The following is a 23910-nucleotide window of genomic DNA, read 5'->3' as shown; positions in this document are numbered from 1 at the left end:
GATGTTAAGTTCAGAAATTTTTTTTTATGAAATTCATTTAAATATGCTAACGAAACATGAGGAAATTTTCAGCTTCTAAGTTCACAAAGTCAAGGTTTAGAAGCTAAATAGATCTTTTACCAAATGTCTATTGTATCCTCTCAGTTCTCTTTCATTATAATAGCATTCTTACTATGAAAAACAACTCAATTTTGTTCAGGAAAGTAAAGTTTAATTTTATTATGCCATTAGTTGTTATTCCATATTTCTTGGCTTAATATTTAGCTTTACTATGAGTAAACTTCAGAATTTGGCTTTCAAACGTTTTTATGACTATTTTCCACATTTAGAATATGATGGAGATAGGATGAACATTATATGTATGTATATTTTCACACAAAAAAATCCCTATATGCATTGGTAGGCAGATTCTTAACCACTGCGCCACCAGGGAAGTCCAAAAAAAATCCCTATATGCATATGAAAAATATCTAACTTGAGCACACATTTTTCCAGTTTTCCCAGATTCAGGATTATAGACCACATGTCATCTTAAAAAAGATTTGCAAATTCTAGATTCTACATAAATGTTTGCCAAATGAATTATAATAGTTAACACACTTTACAATATATCCTTAATGTCTATATCCTTTTCACTAATTAAGTTGCGATCAGGAATTTAAAAAAAAAAAAAAAGGAAAAAGAAAGAAAAGAAAATTTGATGTTGATTACATGTATCTGCCATAGCAGGATTAGAATTCATCTTAGACCTTGTGTTATTTTTCATCATTTCTTTGCAGGAGTGTCGTGGTCCCTGTTAAGAAGCCCCCTCCAGGTAGTTTAGCTGTAACCACTGTAGGAGCCGCTGCTGCTGGAGGTGGGCTGCCAACAGGCAGTACCTCTAATATATTTGCTGCTACTGGAGCTACACCAAAAAGTATGATTAATACAACAGGTATTGTCTTTATCTATTTTTGTGATACCTCATCTTTTTCTTTCTGTTTTCTGTATCTTCATTTCTTCTGCTTATTTGATATTAAAAATTAAAATACCCTGATCATTTAAGATTACCTTAACCTTTAAGAAGTTTATTCTTCATGTTATCTTTCAGAATTTATGGTTCTAGGGTGTACTTTTTAGTTTGAGAACACTGTGGGTTTTGTTTTGAGTATTCTCAAAACATGATGCTTATTTCAGAGTGAACTCAGATTGCTGAAAGATATTTGGGGAGCAAAACCAAAAGATAATTTGAACACTGACATTTGATATGTAAAAATTAGTAAATTATACCAAGAATATCAAGGTATTTTAAATATATTAGTGACAGAAAATAGATTTAGTGACATTTACTGGTTGAAACCTAATATGTATTTTTTACCAAGCTCCCCTGAGAACCTTGACGATATGCAAGAGCCTCAACTTGACAAAAAGTGCATGTCAATAAGAACCATTGTTTGACATTGAATTAATTTATATACTTAGATTACAATTATATCCAATTCATTGTCCAACATTTTCCTAATAATTCTAGAAGCAGAAAATTCCAAATCACTACAAATTTTAAAAGCCTGCCTAAAATAACCTTTTTTTTTTTTTTTTTTGGTAAATTTCCAGAAATGTTCCTGTTGATTATTAGCTAAATAAATCCTTACCCAAATCTTTGTGATTCCATTTTAGGTATTTATACAACGCAAGATGATCCCTGACTTTTCTTCCCTGACTATAGTAGCCTTCTCTTCTCCAAACTGTATAGCCTTGAACTTTTACATCTATTATCATTACTTAGATTATTCCCATTTTTATTAATTTCATAGCTCTTCTTTGTGCTTTCTGTATTTATCTTGTTTATCATACCACCTGAGTCTGACATATCATGAACAGCACATTTATGGGGTTGTAGTAAGTAGAATGTACTCTATCAAGCATATTTATGTTAGCAAATAAACATCATTAATGGAATTGTGTTAAAGAATAAAACATCTTTGATTTATGTATATATATATATGTATGTGTATATATATATATATATAAATATTTATATCTGACTTGTCTGAAGACTTTATATAAAGTTTTTTCTCTCCAGTTTACAGTCTTACTCCTTTACTCATTCTGCTTTCTAGAAAAAGGTATAAAAATGTTTTCCTTTTACCAAAATGTATACTCAGAAAAGTGTTAAGATTTTTAAAATATACCAATGTAGTAGAAAGAAAAAATCTACTTTTGGTGTTTATTGACTAAATCCTTACTCTTTAAGAGATAAGTAAATGAAAAAGCAAGTCATCTCTTTTTTATCTTTATTTGAAACAAGGTATGATATTTTCCTTTAATTCCTATTCTCTGAATTAATAATAGATATGGGAAATGATGGTACCCAGAAGTCCAGTGATAGTATAAAGCATATATTACAATAAAAAAAGTAAGTAATGAACATCCTCCTTAGAAATACATATATACAGATACACACACACACACACACCGACACACACACAAAGAAACTGAGGGCCAACATCTAAACTGGACCCAAGACTAGTTTAGATTTCGACATACACATGCTGTGTAAGTGTTGTGAAAATCCCAGTTTTATGGGAATTAGTGTTAGATAAGATAAAGATAAGATAATATTTAGGAACACTAGATGTCCCTCAACTCCACTGCTATTAAATATATTTACATGGTGTTAATATAGGAAAATCTGTTCTAAAATGGCGTCTTCATATCGTTGAGGAGAACTCATTATTTTAAAATCGGGTACAAATCTTATACTCATTATAGCCCTTCTTAAGCAATCATTTTATCAAAATAAGCACTGATGCTGCAGTGCCACAAATTCATGTTGAGACAGTTTATTGTAAATTATATCTTATATGATGAAAACTAAAAATATAACAACATAGCAATAAAAACAGATAAATTTTTCACATCTAAATTTGCATTGTTTTATCAGCCTCATTTTACCTAAAATTATTTTCATTTGTTGATGTCTTTTATTTATATCCCATTTGTAATTTGTAGTTTTGTTAGAGTAATATAAGTAAATAAACTGGATTTTAATGCAATAGCTATTTTTAATAATTATAAAGAGTTATTAGTGTACCGATGGCCAAATGATTTTTTAATGGCCAAATTCTATTTTGAAATTTACATGAATATTGTTTTCAAACTCAGATAGTAATGATGTAATGAAAATTATTTTGTTAAATAAATTTATACTTAAGGCTAAAAATTATTATTTTGGGAACAGGTGCCGTGGATTCGGGGTCCTCTTCTTCTTCCTCCTCTTCTAGTTTTGTGAATGGTGCTACCAGCAAAAACCTTCCAGCTGTACAAACTGTTGCTCCAATGCCAGAAGATTCGGCTGAAAATATGAGGTATACATAACTATTTGTTTTTTTACTCCTTTTACTCCCTTCCTCCCACCTCAAAAATAGTGAAACAGTATACATTAAATATAAAGATATAGTTAAGAATGTTTAATTATGTATTTTGTGATTATATCTCATAATTGCAGTGTTTTGATATTTTTAGATAGTTATTCATTATATAAAAATCATTTATTATATTTCAGTCTAAACTGAGAGATCTTGAATGGTTTTCATGATCTGACTTTCCTGAATTTATAACCCATTGTCATATAGCACATTACTGTTTCCTGTAAAGTAGAAACGTGCACACGTGGCACCATGATAAAATTGGACGTCTTTGGGGTGGTGAGTTTAAAATATAGACTTTCAAAATCAATCTGCAATGTTATATGTAGCATATATAATTGGAAGTTGAATCACCAAACATTATGTTTTCTATCATGATTAATAGATAAAAATGATTTGTAGTAGCATATCAGAGAGAATTCCTAGAAGAGTTTGACCAAAATGCTTGGAGTTAAATTGCACATATACATACACACAGTATGTGTGTGTATTCCCATTTTTAATTGAAGTGTAAAAACTCAATGAAAGAACGATGTTCTGTTACTATCACTCAAGGCAAGAAATAGAATGTTAACAGGTACCACAAAGCCCCCACCTTTTGCTCCTTTTTTGGCCACTATTCTTGCTCCTCTTCAAATTCATCACTCTGACTTAATACTAGATTAGTTTTGTCTTTTTTGAATTTTATATGAGTGGAGTTGCACAGTATGTATTCTTTTTGTCTCTGGCTACTTTTTTTCAACATTATGTTTATGAGATTTATCTGTATTGCCTGTAGCAATAGTTTTGTTCATGTTCATTCCTTAGTGGTTGTACACTACAATTTATTAATCTATTTTACTGATGATGGGCATTTGGAATTTTCCAGTTTGGGACTATTGCAAATAATGCTCCTTTTTTACATAACAGTGCTGCTTGTACATTACTCTTGGGTATACTACACATTTGTATGCATATCTGTTGGGTAAATAACTGAATGGAATTGCTGATTCATAGTGTTTGTGTATGTTCAATTTTACTAGATAATGCCAAATGTTTTCCAAAGTGGTTAATGCAAGTTTACTAACTCATTAGCAGCGTATGAGAGTGCCTAATTTTTTATATCTTTAACAGTACTTAGTATTGTCACTTTTACATTTTAGCCATTTTAGTAGAAGTATAGTGGTATTTCATTGTATTTTTAGTTTGTATTTTCCTGATAGTTAACAAGGTCGAGCACCTTCTTATATATTTATTGGTCTTTTGGTTTTCCTCTTTTGTGATTCCCCTGTTGAAATCTCTTACTCATTTTAAAACGTTGAGTTGTTTGTCTTCTTAATTTGTAAAGGCTCTTCTCTTTATGCATTTTGAAAATGAGCCCTTTGATGATTATATGTTGTATATATATCTTCTCCCATTCTGTGGCTTTTCTTATTATCTATGTGATATGTTTTGATCAACAGAAGTTGTAAATTTTAATGAAACTCAATTTATGGAGTTTTTGTTTTTTAGTGCTTTTTGTGTTATAGATGAAATCTTTGCCTACATTTTCCCCATCTCATCCTCTGGCTGCTTTATTTGTGCTTTTTACATTTAGATACATAGTTCATCTGGAATTGAGTTTTGTGAATTTTATGAGGTAGGAATAGGTAGGATGTCAAGATGACCCAGTATCATTTATTTGAGAAACTCTCCTATCTCCCATGCTCTGCCCCTTTTGTCACACATCAAGTGTTCCTGTATACTAGATTCTGCTTTGGCACTCGATTCTACCCAATTTGTCTGTTTGTCTATCCTTGTGACATACTGTCATAATTAGCTTTAGGTTTAATAAGGATCAGTATCTGGGTAAGTAATGTCTTCCCATCCTGTCCTTTTTTTTTTTTCCAAGGAAGCCTAAGCTATTCTTGATGCTTTGCATTTCCATTTAAATTTTAGAATCAATTTATCAGTATCCATATTGAAAACAACTTGCTGGGATTTTAGCAAGGAATGGAATTTATAGATCTATTGCAACTGAAGTTATATTTCATCTATAGATGTCTTTCAATATTGTGACTTCCAAACTATGAACAGCTTCTATTCCTTCCATTTCTTTAGTTTTTAAAAAATTTTTTCCAGTAATGATTTTTAGATTTTTATGTAGAAGTCTTATATGTTTCTTATATGATATATTCTTATAATTTAAATATTTTGTGTTTGTATCTTCATTTCTCTAGTTTCCAAAATAAATTTATTGAGATCATTTGTTTATGTTGTTTAAACTCAATTTAAAAATACTCAATTTGAGTGTACATTTTAACGAGTTTTCAACAGTTTATATGCCCATACAACCACTACCACGATGAAGATGTAGAATATATTTATCACTCCATATAGTTCCCTGTGCCCCATTTATAATTTACCCCATCCTTCCCCAGGCAAACATTTATATGCTTTTTGATATCATAATTTAAATTTGTCTTTTCTAGGATTTCACATAGATGGAATCATATAGAATACACTTTCTGGTGCCTACCTTCTTTCACTCAGATTTTGAGATTCATTCATGTCTTTTTGTTTATGAGTAGTCCATTCCTTTTTATTCTTGAGTATTATTCTGTTATATGGCTATCCCACTATTTATTTATCTCTTCACTTATTGATAGACATCTGGGTTTTTTTCCAGATTGGGGCTATTATAAATAAAGATTCTATGGACATTTGAATACAAGTGTATTGTAGACATATGATCTTGGGTAAATAGGAGTAAAATAACTGGTTGAATAGGAAGTATAGACTTATATTTATAAGAAACTACTGAGCTGTTTTGCAAAGCAGTTGTATCATTTTATATTCCTTTCAACAGTGTATAAAAGTTCCATTTGTTCCATATTCTTGTCAACACTTGGCATTCTCAGTCTTTTTAAGACTTTATAATTTAAGACTTTGCTGGGTAATCATATCTCATTTGGATTTATTTTCCACTTTCCTAATGATTAAAGGTGATGAGGTTTATTTTTTTTTTCTGATACGTTAATGGGCCGTTGAAATCTTTTGCTATTTTTTTAAAAAGTAGGGTTGTTTTCTTGTGAAATGTCACCATTCTTTATGTATTCTGATTATATGTCCTGTGTCAGATATTCCATTCTGTGGCTGATATTTTCATTTTTTTTTTTTTTCTTAACCATATTTACTTATTTATTTATTTATTTTTATTTTATGGCTGTGTTGGGTCTTCGTTTCTGTGCGAGGGCTTTCTCTAGTTGTGGCAAGCGGGGGCCACTCTTCATCGTGGTGCGCGGGCCTCTCACTGCCGCGGCCTCTCTTGTTGCGGAGCACAGGCTCCAGATGCGCAGGCTCAGTAGTTGTGGCTCACGGGCGTAGTTGCTCCGCGGCATGTGGGATCCTCCCAGACCAGGGCTCGAAGCCGTGTCCCCTGCATTGGCAGGCAGATTCTCAACCACTGTGCCACCAGGGAAGCCCTGATATTTTCATTTTGTTAAAATTATTTAGAACAGGAAGTTTCTAATTTTGACCAAGTCCATCGTTTCAAAAAATCTTTTCTTTTATGGTTTGTGCCTTTGTATCTTAAGAAATCTTTACTTAGCCAAAAGTCATGAAGATATTCTCGTATATTTTCTTCTAAAAGTTTTGTAGTTTTAGCTTTTATGATTAGGTCTATGATCCGTTTTCACTTAATTTTTGTGTGTGTGTGGTGAGGTAAAGATTCAGTTTTGCTTTTATCCATATGTATATCAATGTTTCAGCACCACTGAATTACCTTGGCACATTGGTATAAAATCAGTTGGCTTTCTCTGTGTGAACCTATTGCAGGACTCCATACTACTTCATGATCTATATGGCCGTCCTTATGCCAGTACCCCACTTTATTACTATAGCTTATAGAATATCCTGAAATCAGGTAGTATAAGTCCTCTAACTCTGTTCTTTTTATCGTTGCTTTGACTTTTCTAGATTGTTTGCATTTTCTTATATGTTTTAGAATTGGCTTGCCAATTTCTAAAAAAAAAAAAATCCTGTTGAAATGTTAATTAGGATTGTGTTGAATATTTATTTAAATTTAGGGAGAATTGATATCTTAATAATATTGTCTTCTAATATACAAACATTGTCTATAACTCCATTCATTGAGGTTTTTAATTTCTCTGAGCAACTTGTTATAGCTTTCATTGTAAAGGTCTTGTAGTTAGTTTTGTCTTTTTTTTTAATTGGTTTTTCATGTCTTTGATGATATTCTAAATTAAAATTTTTACTTTAAATTTCCAATTTTGAGTTAGAAGCCAAACAAAAAAGGATAAATACTATGTTTACACTTATATAAAATGATAGAAAATGCAAGTAAACTTTCTTAACAGCGAGCAAATTGATGATTGCCTTGTTAATTATATCTCAATAAGACTGAAAACAAAAAAGAAAGAAGATTTTATGTGTTGGTAGTATATAGAAAGACAATTGACATTTGTACACTGATTTTACGTCTTGCAATTTTGCTTAATCCACTTAAATTTAGTAGTCTTTGTTAGATTGTTTAGACTTTTCTCAACTCAATATTATCTGTAATTTCTTTATTATTTTCTATGTGAAAGATAATGTCACTTGTAGCTTTAGTGTTATTTATTCTTGTAGCTTTGAGATTTCACCAGTGGAGCCATCTCTGCCTGGAATTTTTTTTTACTGGGGAGGTTTTACAAATTAAATTCTTTCATTGGATAAGTGACTATTCAGATTTTCTGTTTTCTTTTTGCATCAGTTTTGGTCATTTGTGACTTCTAGGAATTTAGTCATTTTATCTAAGTTATTGGATTTATTGCCATAAAGTTTTTCATAATTTTATTATTATATTATTATTTTAAAACGCTTGTAGGATCTCTAATGATGTTTCCTCTTTCATTCCTGATTTTGTAACTTATGCCTTTTCTCATTTTAGCATTATTAGAGTACCTATTGACTTTTCAATATTATAATTTTCCCCCCAGAAATTAGGCATTAAATTCATTAATTTTTTTTCTGTCTCTATTACATCAAATTCCCCTCTTTTTATTTCCTTTTAGTTATTTCAGGTTTACTTACTTTTCTCTTTCTAGATTTTTAGGGTGGAAACTTAGATCAGGAGTCTATAAACTACAGCCCAGGGACCAAATCTGCCTGCCATCATAAACTTTATGTATAAACTTTGTGTAAATAAACTTTTATTACAATACAGTCACATCGTTTGTTTATATATTGCCTGTGACTGCTTTCACATTACAATGGCAGAGTTAAGTAGTTGCAACAGAGATAGTATGCCCTAAAATCTTAAAATATTTAGTATCTTACCCTTTACAGAAAACATTTGCCAATCCCTTGCTTAGATCTTTGATTTTAGATTTCTCCGTTTCTGTTACAAGCATGTAAAGCCATAACTTTTCCACTAAGCACTGTTTTAGCTGTATTTCAGAAATTTTATGTTGTTTTAATTTTCATACAATATTTTTTCTAAGTTTCTCTATGATTTCTTCTTTGACTTCTAAGTGTTTCAGAGGGACTTTGGATATTGACCTTTCTCAGTATAATGCCATGAGATCCATCCAAGTGTTCTGTGTATTAATGGGTCCTTTTGTATTTCTGAGTATTATTTCATGGTATGGATGTACAACAGTTTGTTTAACCATTCACCCACTAAAAGACATTCGGGTTTTGTCCATTTTTGGCTAGTACTAAAAAAGCTACAATAAACATTTGTTTTTATGTGAACATACATTTTCATTTCTCTGGGATAAGTGCCCAGAGTGAGATTACTGGGCTAATATGGTAAGTACCTATTTAGTGTTATAAAAAACTCCCACCAGCAATGTATGAATAGTACAGTTTCTCTTCATTTTTACCAGCATTCAGCATTGTCTTTTTTTTTTTTTTTAAGGCCATTCTGGTAGGTATGTAGTGATATCTCATTGTGGTCTTAATTTGTATTTTCCTAATGGATAATTCTGAACATCTTTTTGTGTGCTTATTTTCCATTAGTGTGTTCTCTTCAGCGAAATGTCTGTTTATATCTTCTGCTCATTTTATAATTAGATTGCTTTTTCACTTTTGAGCCTTAAGAATTCAGTATTCTAAGTAAAAGTCCTTTTTCAAAAATGTTGTTTCCAAGTATTTGCTCCCAGACTGTAGCTCGTGTGTTTTGTCCTCTTAATAAAGTCTTTGGCAGAGGAAACTTTACATTTTTATTGTAGTCTAGCTTATCATGATGTCATGTCTAAGAACTCTTCACCTCACCTTAAGTACTGAAGATTTTCTCCTGTGTCTTCTATAAAGTTCTGTGGTTTTAAGTAGTAGTTTTAGTTTTAAGTCGGGGTCCCATTTTGAGCTAATTTTTATGTAAGGTGTGAGGTTTATGTCCAGGTTTATATTTTTTCCTGTGAATGTCCATTTGTTGCAGCACCATTTGTTCGAAAGACCATTCTTCCTCATGAAGCATTTTTAAGATCTTTTAAGGCAGATCTAGGGTGGCCTTTATTCTTGGGCCAATTTTGCCACTTAGAAAGTATGCTGGATTTCTCCTGAACGCTCAGTGTATCTAAGGAGGTCCCTCCTTTTTGGCCAGATGGAACGCAGACAATTCTAGACCTGTGTGAGATGTAGAAGATGCCTGTTATGACTCCTCCATAATTGTTCTTTCCTCAAAAGTTGTTCTACTCTAACCTTGGGAGCTTTCAGGCATCACATTACCTAGATTGTTACTCAGCCAAAGATTACTGTGCTCTCCATACACCTTCCTCTTGCGTACTATGCCCTCCAAATTCTATTCACCTTTGCCTCCTTGAACTACAGTCTTAATCTTGTCAACTGAGAAAGGTTGCTGGATTCTGTATCTGCCCTAATATGGAAAATACCTCCATGTAGGAAATCTGGGTGATGTTGGGACTCACCTCATTTGTTTCTCTTTCCTCGGGATTTTGTACCCCACATTTTGTATGAAAATAGTTGTTCTCTGCATTTTGTAAAATTTTCTAGTTGTTAGCATGGGAGGTAATTGTAGACCATCTTAACCCCTTCAAGGTGAAAAGTGGAATTTGATACTTTTTAATGTTGTAAATTTTTTTTATTTTATAAATTTCCTTTTTTATTGTTTGCTGGTATATATAATTCATTGCAATATATTAGGCTAATATCATGAAACCTTTAAGTACTTATGTTTCCTAATTTATCTATAATTCTTTCTAACTAAGCATGTATGGACAGTCATTTGATCTGTGAATGTTGGCAGTTTTATCCCCCATTACACAAATACTTACACCTTTTTATTTCTTTTTCCTGACTTATAGTATCACCTAGTACCTCCAATACAGTTTTCTATAGAAGTGGTTAGAAAAGGCATTCTTTTCTTCATCTCAAATGAAAAGCTTTGAACATTTCATCATTAATTATGATGTCTCCTGTCTATTTAATAAAGATACTTTTTATCAAATATAAGAATTCTCTTGTGTTTATAATTAACCAAGTTACCATCATTATGGGTATAGAATTTTATCTCTAAAGAGAGGGGAAGTCATGGAGATGACCATGTAGTTTTCCTCCTTTTTCTGCTAACATGGTCTATGATATTGACTTTTAATTTTAAAAATGCTAAACAAACCTTTAATTCCTGAAAGAAATCCAATTTCTTTGTGATGTAAAATCTGTTTTACCTTTTGAAGAGCTAATGTAAGATTGGTATTTTTTATTTGTTTTTCTTTGTTTTCTAAAATATTTGGTAGAGTTCACAAGCAAAGACATCTGATCCTGGATTTCCTTTTTGGGGAAAGTTTTTAAGTTAAAATGTTACAGGTCTCCCCAGATTTTCAATTTTTGTCCTGTGTAAGTTTTGGTAGATTCTGTTGGCATAATATAGTTCATAATATTCTCTTATTATTATTTTAACATTCATATAATCTGTAAGAAAGTCCCTCCTTTTTATTCTTTTTTTTTTAAAATAAATTTATTTATTTTATTTATTTATTTTTGGCTGCATTGGGTCTTCATTGCTACATGTGGGCTTTCTCTATTTGCAGCGAGCGGGGGCTACTCTTCATTGCGGTGCACATGCTTCTCATTGCGGTGACTTCTCTTGTTGAGGAGCATGGGCTCTAGGCACACGGGCTTCAGTAGTTGTGGCTCGCGGGCTCCAGAGCACAGGCTTAGTAGTTGTGGCACACGGGCTTAGTTGCTCCGCAGCATGTGGGATCTTCCCGGACCAGGGTTCAAACCCGTGTCCCCTGCATTGGCAGGCAGATTCTTAACCACTGTGCCACCAGGGAAGCCCCCTCCTTTTTATTCTTGATGCTTATTATGAGCTTGTTTCTGCTTTCCTTCCTTGCTTCCAAGTCTTGGCAGTGATTAATCAATTTTATTCATATTGCCATTAAGAAACATTCACTAGAGAGAAGTAACAAGAAACTGTTAGGTTGAAGTTTATACCTTATTATCTTTTCCTTAGTGCAGTGGATCTTAAACATTAGTATGCAACAGAGTTACATGGGAGGCCTGTTAAAACACATTGCTGAGCCAATATGTAGTTCTAGTTCAAGACTAAAGGCCTGAGAATCAGGAAAGTTGATGGTGTAAGTTCCAGTCTGGAAGCTGGCAGGCTCAAGACCCCAGAAGACCTGATGTTTCAGTTGAGTCTGAAGGCCAGCAAAGACCAACTATCAGGTAGAAGGGGTTTTCTCTTATCTAGCCTTTTGTTCTATTCACGTCTTCAATTGAATGGATGAACACACACACACATTAGGGAGGACAGTCTGCTTTATTCAGTCTGCCCATTCAAATTGTAATCTCATCCAGAAACATCCTAACAGACACACCCAGAATAATATTTAATCAAATGTCGGGGCACCCTGTGGTCCAGTCAAGTTGACACATAAAATTAACCATTACATGAAGTGATCTTGGTGTGCTGGCTCTAAGAATACACTCTGAGAAACAGTGTTTTAAGTGATCATCTTCTAGATTGCAACATTAATTCCTGATTTATATAAGTCCTCTTCCCAGACAATGTATGGATCTCAGTATAGCTTCATTTACTCCAAATTTTGCAAACACACTTATACATATGTGTACGCATGTGTGTGTGCGCATATAAAATTGTAAATGCAACAAGAGAATATAATTATTTTATCGGTCAACATATTTAGATTTATCCAAATGTTTATCATTTATTTTTGCTCATCATTCCTTTTTGAATGTCTGACTTCCATGTACTATCATTTTCTTTCTTCTTAAAAACACCCCCTTTAGTATTTCATTTAGTGCAGGCCTGACACTCATGAATTCCCTCAGTTCTTATTTAACTAAAAATCTTTGAAATTCACCTCTATTTTTGAGGGATATTTTGAACCAAAGTAGAGTCTAGGTTGGAAGCTATTTCCTTTTAATGCTTTAAAGATATTATTCTGTATCTTTCATTTCTTTCTGTGCTTTCTTTCCCTTTTTGCCTTGTTTTTTTTTTTTAGAAATGTAATTTCCTGTCTTATTGCTATCTCTCTGCTCTTCCCCAGCCTTTTCCATTACTGCTACCTGTTTTTAAGATTTTTCTTTATCTTTGGTGTTTAGCAGTTTTACTATGATATACTCAGGCTCTTTGATTTTTCTTTATATTTATCCAGCTTGGGATTTATAGAGCTTCTCAAATCTGAAATTTGATGACTTTCATCAGTGGCTGGGAAATTCTTAGCCATTACCTCTTCTAATATTGCTTCAGAATCGTTCTATTCTTTCCCTGGGATTTGAATTACACATATATTAGATATTTTCTGTATTTCTCATCTATCTATCTATTTCTCTCTCTCTATTATTCTAGTATTTCTTTTTAACCTTAGTCCACTTTACTAATTCTCTTTTTAACTGTTTTTAATCTTCTGCATTCTTAATTTCAATTTTTGTGTAAGTACTAGAATTTCCATTTGATTTTTTTATAGGTTAATATTCTCTTCCAGTTTCCTATAGTGTCTTTAATTTTCATGTATGTGTATATATATGATAGTAGTTGCAGCCATGGATTTTTATGTATTTTTTCTCTAATGGGTTATTTATAGTTTTATTCATACAAATTACTTAGAATCTGTAAATCCCTCTACATGAGATTTCCTTAATATAGGTAAAAACCAAAATATGATTGTGTTTTTTAAACTAAACTCCTGTGTTTTAAGTCATATTGTTTTAATCCAGGCACTGGAGCTATAGAAATTCATCTAAAGCATTATTATGTCCTTTGAATGTTTAGTTTTCCTATCATTGGTCATTTTGTTAGAGTGGTTGATAAATTTCCCAAGTCACAACCATAATTTTGTTCATGGAAATCAGTAATTCTCTTTCTTAAAAGAATTTGCACTTACTATCAAGAAAAATAGCCAAAGTCAAAATAGCATCATAAGCATAGTTAGTGTGACTGAAGAGAATGAAAAAGAATAAAGTGGGGAGAGAGGAATGAGTAGCTTAAGAGAATGCATTTCAGCCTAGAGTTGACAAACTCTATATTTAGGTCCCAAGAATGTTCTAAAATATTAAGAAGTTATAAACAGATTATTAAAATTATAACCCTCACACTAGACTATGTAGGGCAAATTCCCCATCAAGTCTACCTTTGTATCATTTCTCTGCACAAAATATCTTAGACTAAGTGAATGTTTTTTGAATAAATGAAAACTTCTAAAGGAAAAATTAGTACTTGGTGTTTTCCCTAAATTGAGTGAAATACGCTAGTTGTTTTAGAAAATAATTTGCCAAAGGACTTTGTTTTATTTCTGGTAGCTATAGGTTCTTTCCACTTTTAGAATGAAAATTACATTCAAAAGAAAGAATAATTTATTTATTTTTATAAGCTATAAGGTCAAAGAGTTCTCCCTTATTAAGATTTTTAAAAATTTTTAACATGTTAACATACATTTTTCATGTGCCTTGGGATTGGGAAGAAATAGTTTTACACTGTGTATTTATCTGAGATGAGAATTGAAATAACAATATAGGCACAATATATCTGTAAAAAAATTTTTTTAGTAATTGGTGGTTATCTGCCAGGTGAGAGGAGGGAGGGTATAAAGCTAAAATTTATGTTTATATCATTTCCTTTGAGAACTTAAATTGTGTAAGAATGAAGATAACATACTTTACACAATGTTTACTTTAAAACACATTATGAGGAATCTATATGTCCATTTTCTTCACTATGAAAAAGTGATGATGAAACTTTTCCACTTAGAATATCTTGTTGCTTGATAGAGAAGTCTGGCAGTATTATTTGTTAATAATTTCCTGTATTTAAAACCTTTGATCTCTTGCTGGGTAAAATGTTACATTTTTTGCCCTTTATTAGAATATTTAAATTATGATGGCAGAATGATTTATAAGAGCATCATTTAATGTTCTGTTAACATTTTGTAAGAAAATAGCTGCAAAAAGTCTTATTATAGGGATTCACTTACTGAGAAATATCTGTTTTTGTCCATTACCCTTAAGTAAAGGTAATTAATACACATTTACCTACACACATGTAATTAGTTGTGTAGATTAATCCGTTTCTATTTGATGTTTAATTTAATCACCAAGAACAGTACTTTTGCAATTCTGAAGCCTCTAAATTATTATACAGAAACCTGTAAAATATGCAAAAAAAATCTTAAACTAGGGAAAATGTTTCTGACTTCAATTAGATAATAGTATATTATGATCCAATAGTATAACTATGATGTGAACCTCTATAAATCTAGAATTTTTCTAAAATAATTTTACTCAGTTAATCTTAAGTAAAAATAAATATTCATGCTTCACTCAGAATTCAGGTGCAAAAACAGTAGTAATTATATCTAGATTTTTCTCCTCTTCATAGGTTCACTTTTACCATTCTTATTTACCTTTCCTTGGTAGAGAGGATTACTTTAGCTGAGAAGCTTCATCAAACATGATCCTGGAGATTAGAAAGAATGAATGAAATAATGGATCTAAAAAAGAAGTTCTGTCTATATTCTCTGAACTTCAGAGCTAACTCATTATTATGATGATTATTCTGTGACTTCAGGTAGTCCTTCCTTTCCTAGCTGTTTTATTACAACTTAATAATAGTAAGTACTTTCATTAAAACAGTTTTTCTCAAAACGTGTTTCCTGGATAAGCATTATCAGGCCACCTGAGAATCTTTTAGAAGTGCAAACTGTGTCCGTACACCCAAAGCTGCTGAACATCTCAGGCTGGGGCCCTAGCGGTTTGGGTTTAAACAGGCCTTGCAGGTGATTCCAATCTACACCAAAGATTGAGAACCACTGCCTTAATGTAGGTGTTTGCTCCAGGAGTAACAGAGTAGGGGAGAATATTGAAAACTCTTTGTCTTCAGCAAGTCTGCAAAGCCCCACCCAGGTCCTTTTTTCTTACTTAAAGCTGTTCCTCCAGAATATTCTCTTTAAGTGTTTGTGGAAGTTACTAAACCTGAATTTCCTCTTTGAGTTCTTCTTTCTATAAAGCTGTTGACCCAAATAAGAGGAAGCAAACTTAAATTGAAGTGTTAATGATGAGGCTTTGTGTACACAAAGGATTCAGATCATGCTCTTTCCAAGTTAGGAAAGAAAGCATCCTAGATTATTCCCTAATCCCTCGCTAGTCACTTAAAAAAAGATGGAAGAGTTCAGTTTTAAATATTAATAATATATTGCAAATTATTCTGTGATTAATTACCTTTTTGTCATTTATGTTTTCCTCCTACATAACAAAAATGTTGCTTAGCATTGTGGCAGAATTTTATTACTGTGAAGTACTGTTGAATTCCTTACTGTACATGTCTTCTGTGTAGAAGAATGTGTGCTCATCTAAGATTATTATAGTGATTTTGTTTTGGTTTAAATATATCAGAGTCACATTTTGTAAGATCAAATATAGGTGTGTTCTATTCAAAGTAGCAGTTACAAGAGCTATCATTGTTGACCTCCCACTGTGTGCCAGGCACTTTTCTATGCACTTTACATGCCTTAGCTCATTAATCTTCACCTGGTAGGTACTGTTACCATCTTCATTTTGCAGGCATAGGAAGTCTAATGTCCCAAGGTCACCTAGGTAGCATACAATGGAGCCAGCATTCCAGTTCAAGCAGTCTTACTCTAAAGCACTTACTTGTAAGAGAGACAGTTGGATATTACCAAATTATTTATTTGAGCAGAATTATTTTCTTTATCTGTGTTTTTACTTTTACACATTTTGCTCAAGGTACTTTCAAGAATGTCAGATAGTGCTTATATAAAGTCATATAACTTGAAATTTAATAGCAATATAAATAATGAATGATACAATGGTAAATAAAAAGTAAGTGGGCTTATGAAAAAGAAAATGCCTACTTTGGCAAAGCAATTCAACTGTATCATACTGAATTCAGTTATCCTCTTATTTGTCCTGCTTTTCAGGAAATTTTCAGGGAACTCTTGAGAACAAGAGCTCATTCTTTGTAACTTTCACAGTGACCCGTGTAGTAGGTATTCGAAACAGTTTTCTTTGGTGGAAAGAAGGATAGACAAAGAAGCCATACAGGAGCTTCTTTTCTTGAAGCTCCTAGAGTTATGGACAGAATCTGTGGCCCTTGTGGGTGACAGGATCCTGATTCCTTTTCACAGTATAATCATTCTGATTTAGCAACAGTCTTGAGTAGCCTTATGACTGATGTGAAACTCTACAGTGTCCCTTCTACATGAAGCTGTTATTATTCAGTGGGTTAGAATTGGACTTTTATAATTTTAAAGGTTTTAATTTAGAAGTAAAGTTTATTTGACTTTTTATATTGAACCATATTTACTAGTCTTTATGTCTTAATTTCAACAGCATCACTGCAAAACTTGAAAGAGCTTTAGAAAAAGTTGCTCCTCTTCTTCGTGAAATTTTTGTAGACTTTGCCCCATTCCTATCTCGTACACTTCTTGGCAGTCATGGACAAGAGCTATTGATAGAAGGTATGATTTCTCTCTCTATTCTAATTATTTTAGTTTCCTATAATGTATCTATTAATCATGGCATAACTTGTGCTACTAGAGGAATATTTATTGACAGAAGAATATAAAGACATCGCTTCCATAAATTCTAGTAAGATATTCATGTATGCTTTCTCCTTATTCATTAAAAAAAAAGTAGCATGTTTGCACAGTCAGTGCTAATAACAGAATGAAGAACTTTGAAAAAATGTTGGAATGGGAGGCTCTGGCCCTTATAATCCCAATCTATTAGGGCTGCTGTATACCCTTCATTAGCGTGGCATGTTTACTAAGCAATGATCTCTAAAATCCCCTTCTAACTCTTAAAGTGGTGCTTCAAGTGACTTTTCTTATTCACACATACCATGTGTAATTTGAGAATCCTTAACTGAGAAAATGTAAAGAAATACTTAACTGGGAATTGATGAAGCTGTTATCTACTCATCAGCAGCTTAAATGGAGTGAGAAGGCAAAGAAGGTAAATACACTGTTGGGAAGATTTAATATATGCATCTGTATTAGGAGCTTTGAAAAATATGGGTGTCTGAAGCCTTACTTCTTCAAACAGAAGTTTTGTTTTATAAATGTTCATGAGCTTCAGAAAGAGGTAATCAATATCTAGATGATCCTGTATGTGAATAATGGCTTTAGGTACTATTTCTTGAATTTAGCAGGTATATATATTTATATATATGTTTATATATTTGCAAACATACACACACTCACACACACACACACACACATATATTTGCTTTTTACTTCCTATTTACTGTGGAAGTTTTCCTTACCTGTTCTGTCATTGTCTCAACTGCTTTTACACAATCTGTTTCTATTAGGGGAAACAATAATAGTTAATAACCTGAATTTAAACCCTTGTTTCACTGCTTTCTTAGCTGTATGACCTTTGTGAGTTACTTAGCCATTTTGTAGCTTAGTTGCTTTCTATAAGATGTAGTCAATGATAACACCTCCCTCCCAGGGTTCTTGTAAGGATTAAATTATATAATGCATATAAAGCTCTTTGAATAGTGACACATGGTGAGCTATTCATTTTTTGCTTAATACAGTGTTCTTGCTCTAGGCCAAATGCTATTAGATACTTGGAATATATTAGTAAATAACAAAGATCCCTGTCTTGGGCACCTTATATTCTATCAAAGAGAGAACATAAATAAATACTGAGCAAAATAAGTAATTAAATTACATAGCATATGAGGTGGTAAGTGTTATGTAAAAGGTTAAGTACAGCACAGGGGATTGGGATTATAGAAATGTCAGGGTTAGGTTGCAGTTTTAAAGAGGTGATTAATTTTAAATAAGCCAGTAGTAAAGTTACATCTCAGCAAAGACTTAAAGGAGGTGAGCCATACAGCTTACTAGAAGAGTGTCCTAGGTCAAGAGAATAGTGTAATGACCCTATAACATGTGTTACCTTTATAATAAGAAAAAAAATTCAATAAACATCATTAAAAAATTAAATCTCAAATGTTTCCTCATTCCCTAAAAGTCTTTTAATTTTTTCAGTATTTATGTATATCTTTTCCAGAAATTAATTGACAGATTTACCAAAGAAATTCATAGTGAACAAATACATGCAAAACTAAACATGGAATAAAGTTAGTAACATAGTAGTGTTAGTAATGGATCCTGTACTGTTATTAGAATTGGGATGCAAATTCAGCACTGTTTTCCAGCAGCCAAAGCAAAGAAGGAATTATTTGAAGTTATAAAACTTACATTATTGGTTCCTAAATGACAGTTTGTGACAATTTTGAGGTCTAAGGAATTACTGTCAGATGACTTTTTAACTGCTCTATGTTGGTCAGTCAGAACCCCATATATGTAGCCCCCTTTCCAGAATTTTCCATGGCCAGACATCTGGACTGTTTCTTATTTCTTCCCAGCACTGCAGAGAAAAGGTAGGAGAAATAGCCTGTAATTGAGAGCTATTTTTCTTGGGCTTCCCTAAGTTTACCTCAAATACTCTGAATTGAGTTGAAGCAGCATTAAGAATAATCCTCTTGGATTTTTATAAAGGTGACTGTGCTAAAAAGGAAACATTAGACCAAGTTATATATTAAGAATTCACTTTGTGTTCCCTTGGTAGAATATAATTTTATTTTTTCACTTTTCTGGATCCAAAGAATTTAATTAAATATCCTATTTTCAAAACTATGTTGGTGTAATGTTCATACTCTTCTTTTGTGTTAAAATGATTTTTCTTAATAAAATGATGATAGCAAATGGTAGATTTTTAAGTTTTGAGTTTTGTTTTTTAAATGCCATTACTTGGCAAAATAGAAAGTTGACAACCTTAAGATATGGTCCTCCAAATTTCTGCTAGACCATACAATCAAAAAATCTAGAATCCTCTGCTGTATTCCAGAACATTAGGTATCCTCACCATTTAGTCATAACCTTCCTTTTCAGACTCAACTAGTCTCTGTCCTCTTGCTATAGAAGACATTCCTTTAACATTCAATAAGTTAACACATTGTCACATTGCTTTGTTTTTGTACAACCCTTCCTTCTGTGTTGGATCTTTTTCCTTTTTTTCTTTCCCCAAATTATTCTCATCCTTTGAGTTCTACTTCAGTTTCCTTATGCCAAATTAATGCCTTCTCTTCTGTGCTCCTGTGTCATTTTATTTATACAGTATTAATAAAATTATTTTTCACTTGTAAATAGGAAGTATTTTATTGGTTTTATTAACATTGCCTAACTTAGATTCTGGTATATAATATTGAGTATTTTTTTCCTTGTACTTGAATACAACATTATTTGTGTTACTGATAATGTTTGGTAGAGGTAAGTTTTGAAAATAAGGGAAGGTAGATAAAACTTTTGTGTTCTGTGGTGAGAATTCCTAATATTGATCAATCATCCACACCCAAGGATCCAAGATGCCTTGGATCCTATACTCACCCAAGGTCCATTCTTGCTCTCTGCCCCAGACTATGGAAATATATATCCTGTCATGTTCTCATTCTTGAACATGTACTCTTGATCATTCTTTCTTTTTCCCTCTCCTCCATTTCCCTTCTTTCCATAATTTGATACACTATTCCTCTCCTCTGAGAAGAAAAACTGTCAAACTATTGTGAAGAACTCAGGAGAGTAACATGATAAAAATATCTTTAGTTATTGAATATTTCTGTTCAAAGATAGTGCTTCTGATGAATAAATCTCAATGCTTTTGATTTCATCATATGTTTAGGTATGGTAGGAACAAAACTGGATTTAGGTAACTGAAGATATTTTAATGTCTTATGAAAAGAGAAGACAATTACTCCTAATTTCAAGTAATCATAAAATATGTTTGAATTGAATCTTTATTTGTTGTTTTATATTCAGTTTTTCTTAATTCACATGTGTATCCATTTAACTCTTTTCTTATAGAATAATTAATTATTGGTAGTTTATACTGTCTGTGTCCTTTAAAACACATACTAAAATAACGTCCTTTCCTTTTCTTAATTTGTCTATCACTTTTATTAGTCAACCTGTATTAAATTTATTATTGTATGATTCTATAGTAATCAGTGTTGTTCATACCTTTTAAGTTCACTCATTAACAGTAGCTATTTTTGCACAGCTTTTGGGGTGTTGTGTGTGTGTGTGTTTGTCTTCCCCTTGGCAATAATTAGTATTTTTTAAGATGATAGTTTTGGGGAGCTTAGTGAACTTTCTCTAAGAAAATTCTAGCTTTTTAATGTGCAAACTAATGTGTACAAATTAGAGTATATAATGCAAGTATCAAAATCTACCAGCTTAAGATGGCAAAACAACCTTTGGTCCAAAATTGTTATAGTTATACTAATGGGTTGGTTACCGAACTTTTAAATCTGTTTCACTGCTCTATTATTGCATGAGTACGCCATTGTTTTAATCCTTGTCAATTTATAGAGGTTGTATGTAATCATCACCCACCAGTCCCTCTCATCTTTTTGAATTAAATGATCATTATCATTAATTTAAAACAAAACAAAACAAAACAAAATTGCTTTATTTATTTGGCTTAAGCAGCAATGGAGGATGCACTTCAGAGGAACCATTGGGCTTCTCTTAAAGAGTTGAGAGGAGCCTATTTTAGAGTTCAGATTTGAGGAAGAAGGTCCCGTTGTAGATCGAGTGCTGACGTTAGATCTTGATAATTGTTATTCAGGAGGTCTTGGAAATACCATGGGCCTAGAGTTGCAATAGTAATAAAGAAGCAGACCCAAGTTAATTAGAAGAGAAGATGTTTGTGTGTGTGTGTTGGGGGTGAGGGCCTTGTGTGTGTGTCTTAGCCTTAGTGCCCTTTACCTTGTTCCACCACTGCACAGAGTGGCCCTGAATATCACTGCTATATTCCATGAGCATTACTTATGTTTGGTTGAGAACTCACAAGAACATTAGAGATAACTTAATTATCATGGGGATACAGCAGATAGTCTCAAAGTCAGGAAATGAAATACAGATAGACTTGAGGCAGCCTGGAAATGGGAAAGGAGAGTCAGTAACAAGGGCTACTCCTTTTACCTCTCAAGGCAACTTCACATCCTCCTATCTTTGCTTCTCTCTGTGTATCAGCTCAAATTTTTCACTTCTGTCCCAGACTAGCTTCACTTTCTTAGTCATCAGAACATGGGCCAGCATGGCACCCCATACTTGATTCCAAATCTGCTTGGATGTAAACTTCTTTTATCATATGACTGTAGTCACTACCTATCAATCACAAGAGAATCTGAATGGCTCAACCTTGGGTTAAGTGTCTATCCCTGTTATAAGCGTGGGAAATGTCACTAAAGTATCTACTATACTTTTAGTGACATTAATAAATATTTTTATTAAAATCATATAATAGTCAAGAGTATTTATAGTTTCCAAGACTAGCATTTTTAAGTATGTAAATATAGCATAAAATTTCCACTTCCACCAAAAGAGAACATGACTGAAATGTTATTATAAAAGGAATGAGCCTAGTCAAGAGCTTATATTGGGCTTCACTGGTGGCACAGTGGTTAAGAATCTGCCTGCCAATGCAGGGGACATGGGTTCGAGCCCTGCTCCAAGAAGATCCCACATGCTGCAGAGCAGCTAAGCCCATGTGCCACAACTACTGAGTCCATGTGCCACAACTGCTGAAGCCTGTGCACCTGGAGCCTGTGCTCCGTGAGAAGCCAAGCCACCGCAATGAGAAGCCTGCACACCGCGACGAAGAGTAGCCCCCGCTCGCCGCAACTAGAGAATGCCTGTGCGCAGCAACGAAGACCCAATGCAGCCAAAAATAAATAAATAAATAAATAAATAAATAAATAAATAAATAAATAAATAAATATATATATATATATTAAAAAAAAGAGCTTATATCACCCTTGGATTATTCATAGTAACAATATGGCCACATAATTAGAAAAACTTAAGTATGTTTATTTTAATTCAAAACTTATGGATTAAAATGTAATTTCAGAAGTTATCATTTTAAAATTGCAATAATACAAAAAGAGTACATGACAAATTCAGGGTAGGTGGCAATGGGGACATAGTTTTTAATTATCCCTGAATTCCTCCATGAAAAACAGAACAGCAGATGGTGAAACAATAACTACAATAACAAATATATATTTACAACAAAACTAGATGACGGTGTATTCCATTGAACCCCAAAATATGACTGGGTGAGGACAACCCAGCTATAGCTATGAGATATACATGGTATCAGCAGATGCATGGTACAAGGTTGTGGAAAGCAGGAGAACATCTGAGGAACATGGTCTACAACTACAGACTGGAAAACCCAGAGGGTCAATTTGAAAACATCAGCTAAAACAGGGAGGGCTTTTACACACTACAGCAGATGAGTGCAAGGGTTCCCTGGTATGGCTAGAAGGGTCTAGAGCATCTAAGCTCCATGAGAAATTAATCAACTAGAGTTCTCTTTGAGGACAAAGTCCCACAGTGAGGAGAAACTACTATGAATAGAATCCAAATTGAGCAGCAGAGAGCAAGAGAGACAAAGAGAGAGTCCACATAAAACTGGGACAGACAAACAGAGCTAATAGATCTCAGAAAATAAGCTGTCATATTTTTAAAACTACATAAAAACAAACAGAAGAGGGATCTCTAGAACCTGAAGAGGAAAAAAACCTATCTAAAAATGATCAGGTAAACTAATTTCACATAAAATAATAACCAACAAAAAGGATCAAAATCCCATATTTTACAATAAGAAAAATGAGAGTAAGTAGAAAAACATCCCCTCAAACTGTGAAAGCATGCCAGAAAAAAAGATGAAAAATTTTTAAATAAGCTAAAGGACATTAGGAAATAATACAGGATATGAAATAATTTATATCAGAATGTAGAGAACCTCACAAATGTATCGATAGGACTTACGAAAGAATTGGAAATAAAGGGAAAAATAATTTTAGAAATGAAGTCTAGATTAGAAGAAATAAAGAAGTAAATAAACTCAACAGATAAGGCTATAAGAGTAATATAAGGTAAAAAAAGGAGAATTAAAATTATCAGAAAAATAATGACTTAAAGAGACGAGAAAGGATGAGAGTGAAAGGGGCAAG

At 32.7% G+C, this 23910-nt stretch overlaps 1 protein-coding gene across 6 annotated transcripts in view; it reads left to right on the top strand.

The window, feature by feature from the left end:
- NBEA (neurobeachin) overlaps positions 1 to 23910 on the top strand; it is a 631767-nt gene that overhangs the window by 236234 nt on the left and 371623 nt on the right. For all 6 annotated transcript variants that reach the window (XM_057532889.1, XM_057532888.1, XM_057532885.1 and 3 more), the window contains exons 31-33: positions 780 to 934; positions 3221 to 3347; positions 17202 to 17329. In XM_057532889.1, coding sequence (XP_057388872.1) covers positions 780 to 934; positions 3221 to 3347; positions 17202 to 17329 — 410 coding nt within the window. The remainder of the gene's footprint in view (positions 1 to 779; positions 935 to 3220; positions 3348 to 17201; positions 17330 to 23910) is intronic.

Source organism: Balaenoptera acutorostrata, chromosome 18 (genome assembly GCF_949987535.1).
Source record: "Balaenoptera acutorostrata chromosome 18, mBalAcu1.1, whole genome shotgun sequence".
Taxonomy (NCBI): Eukaryota; Metazoa; Chordata; class Mammalia; order Artiodactyla; family Balaenopteridae; genus Balaenoptera; species Balaenoptera acutorostrata.
The sequence above is the reverse complement of the archived record's forward strand: the minus strand, read 5'-3'. Positions and strand labels throughout refer to the sequence as shown.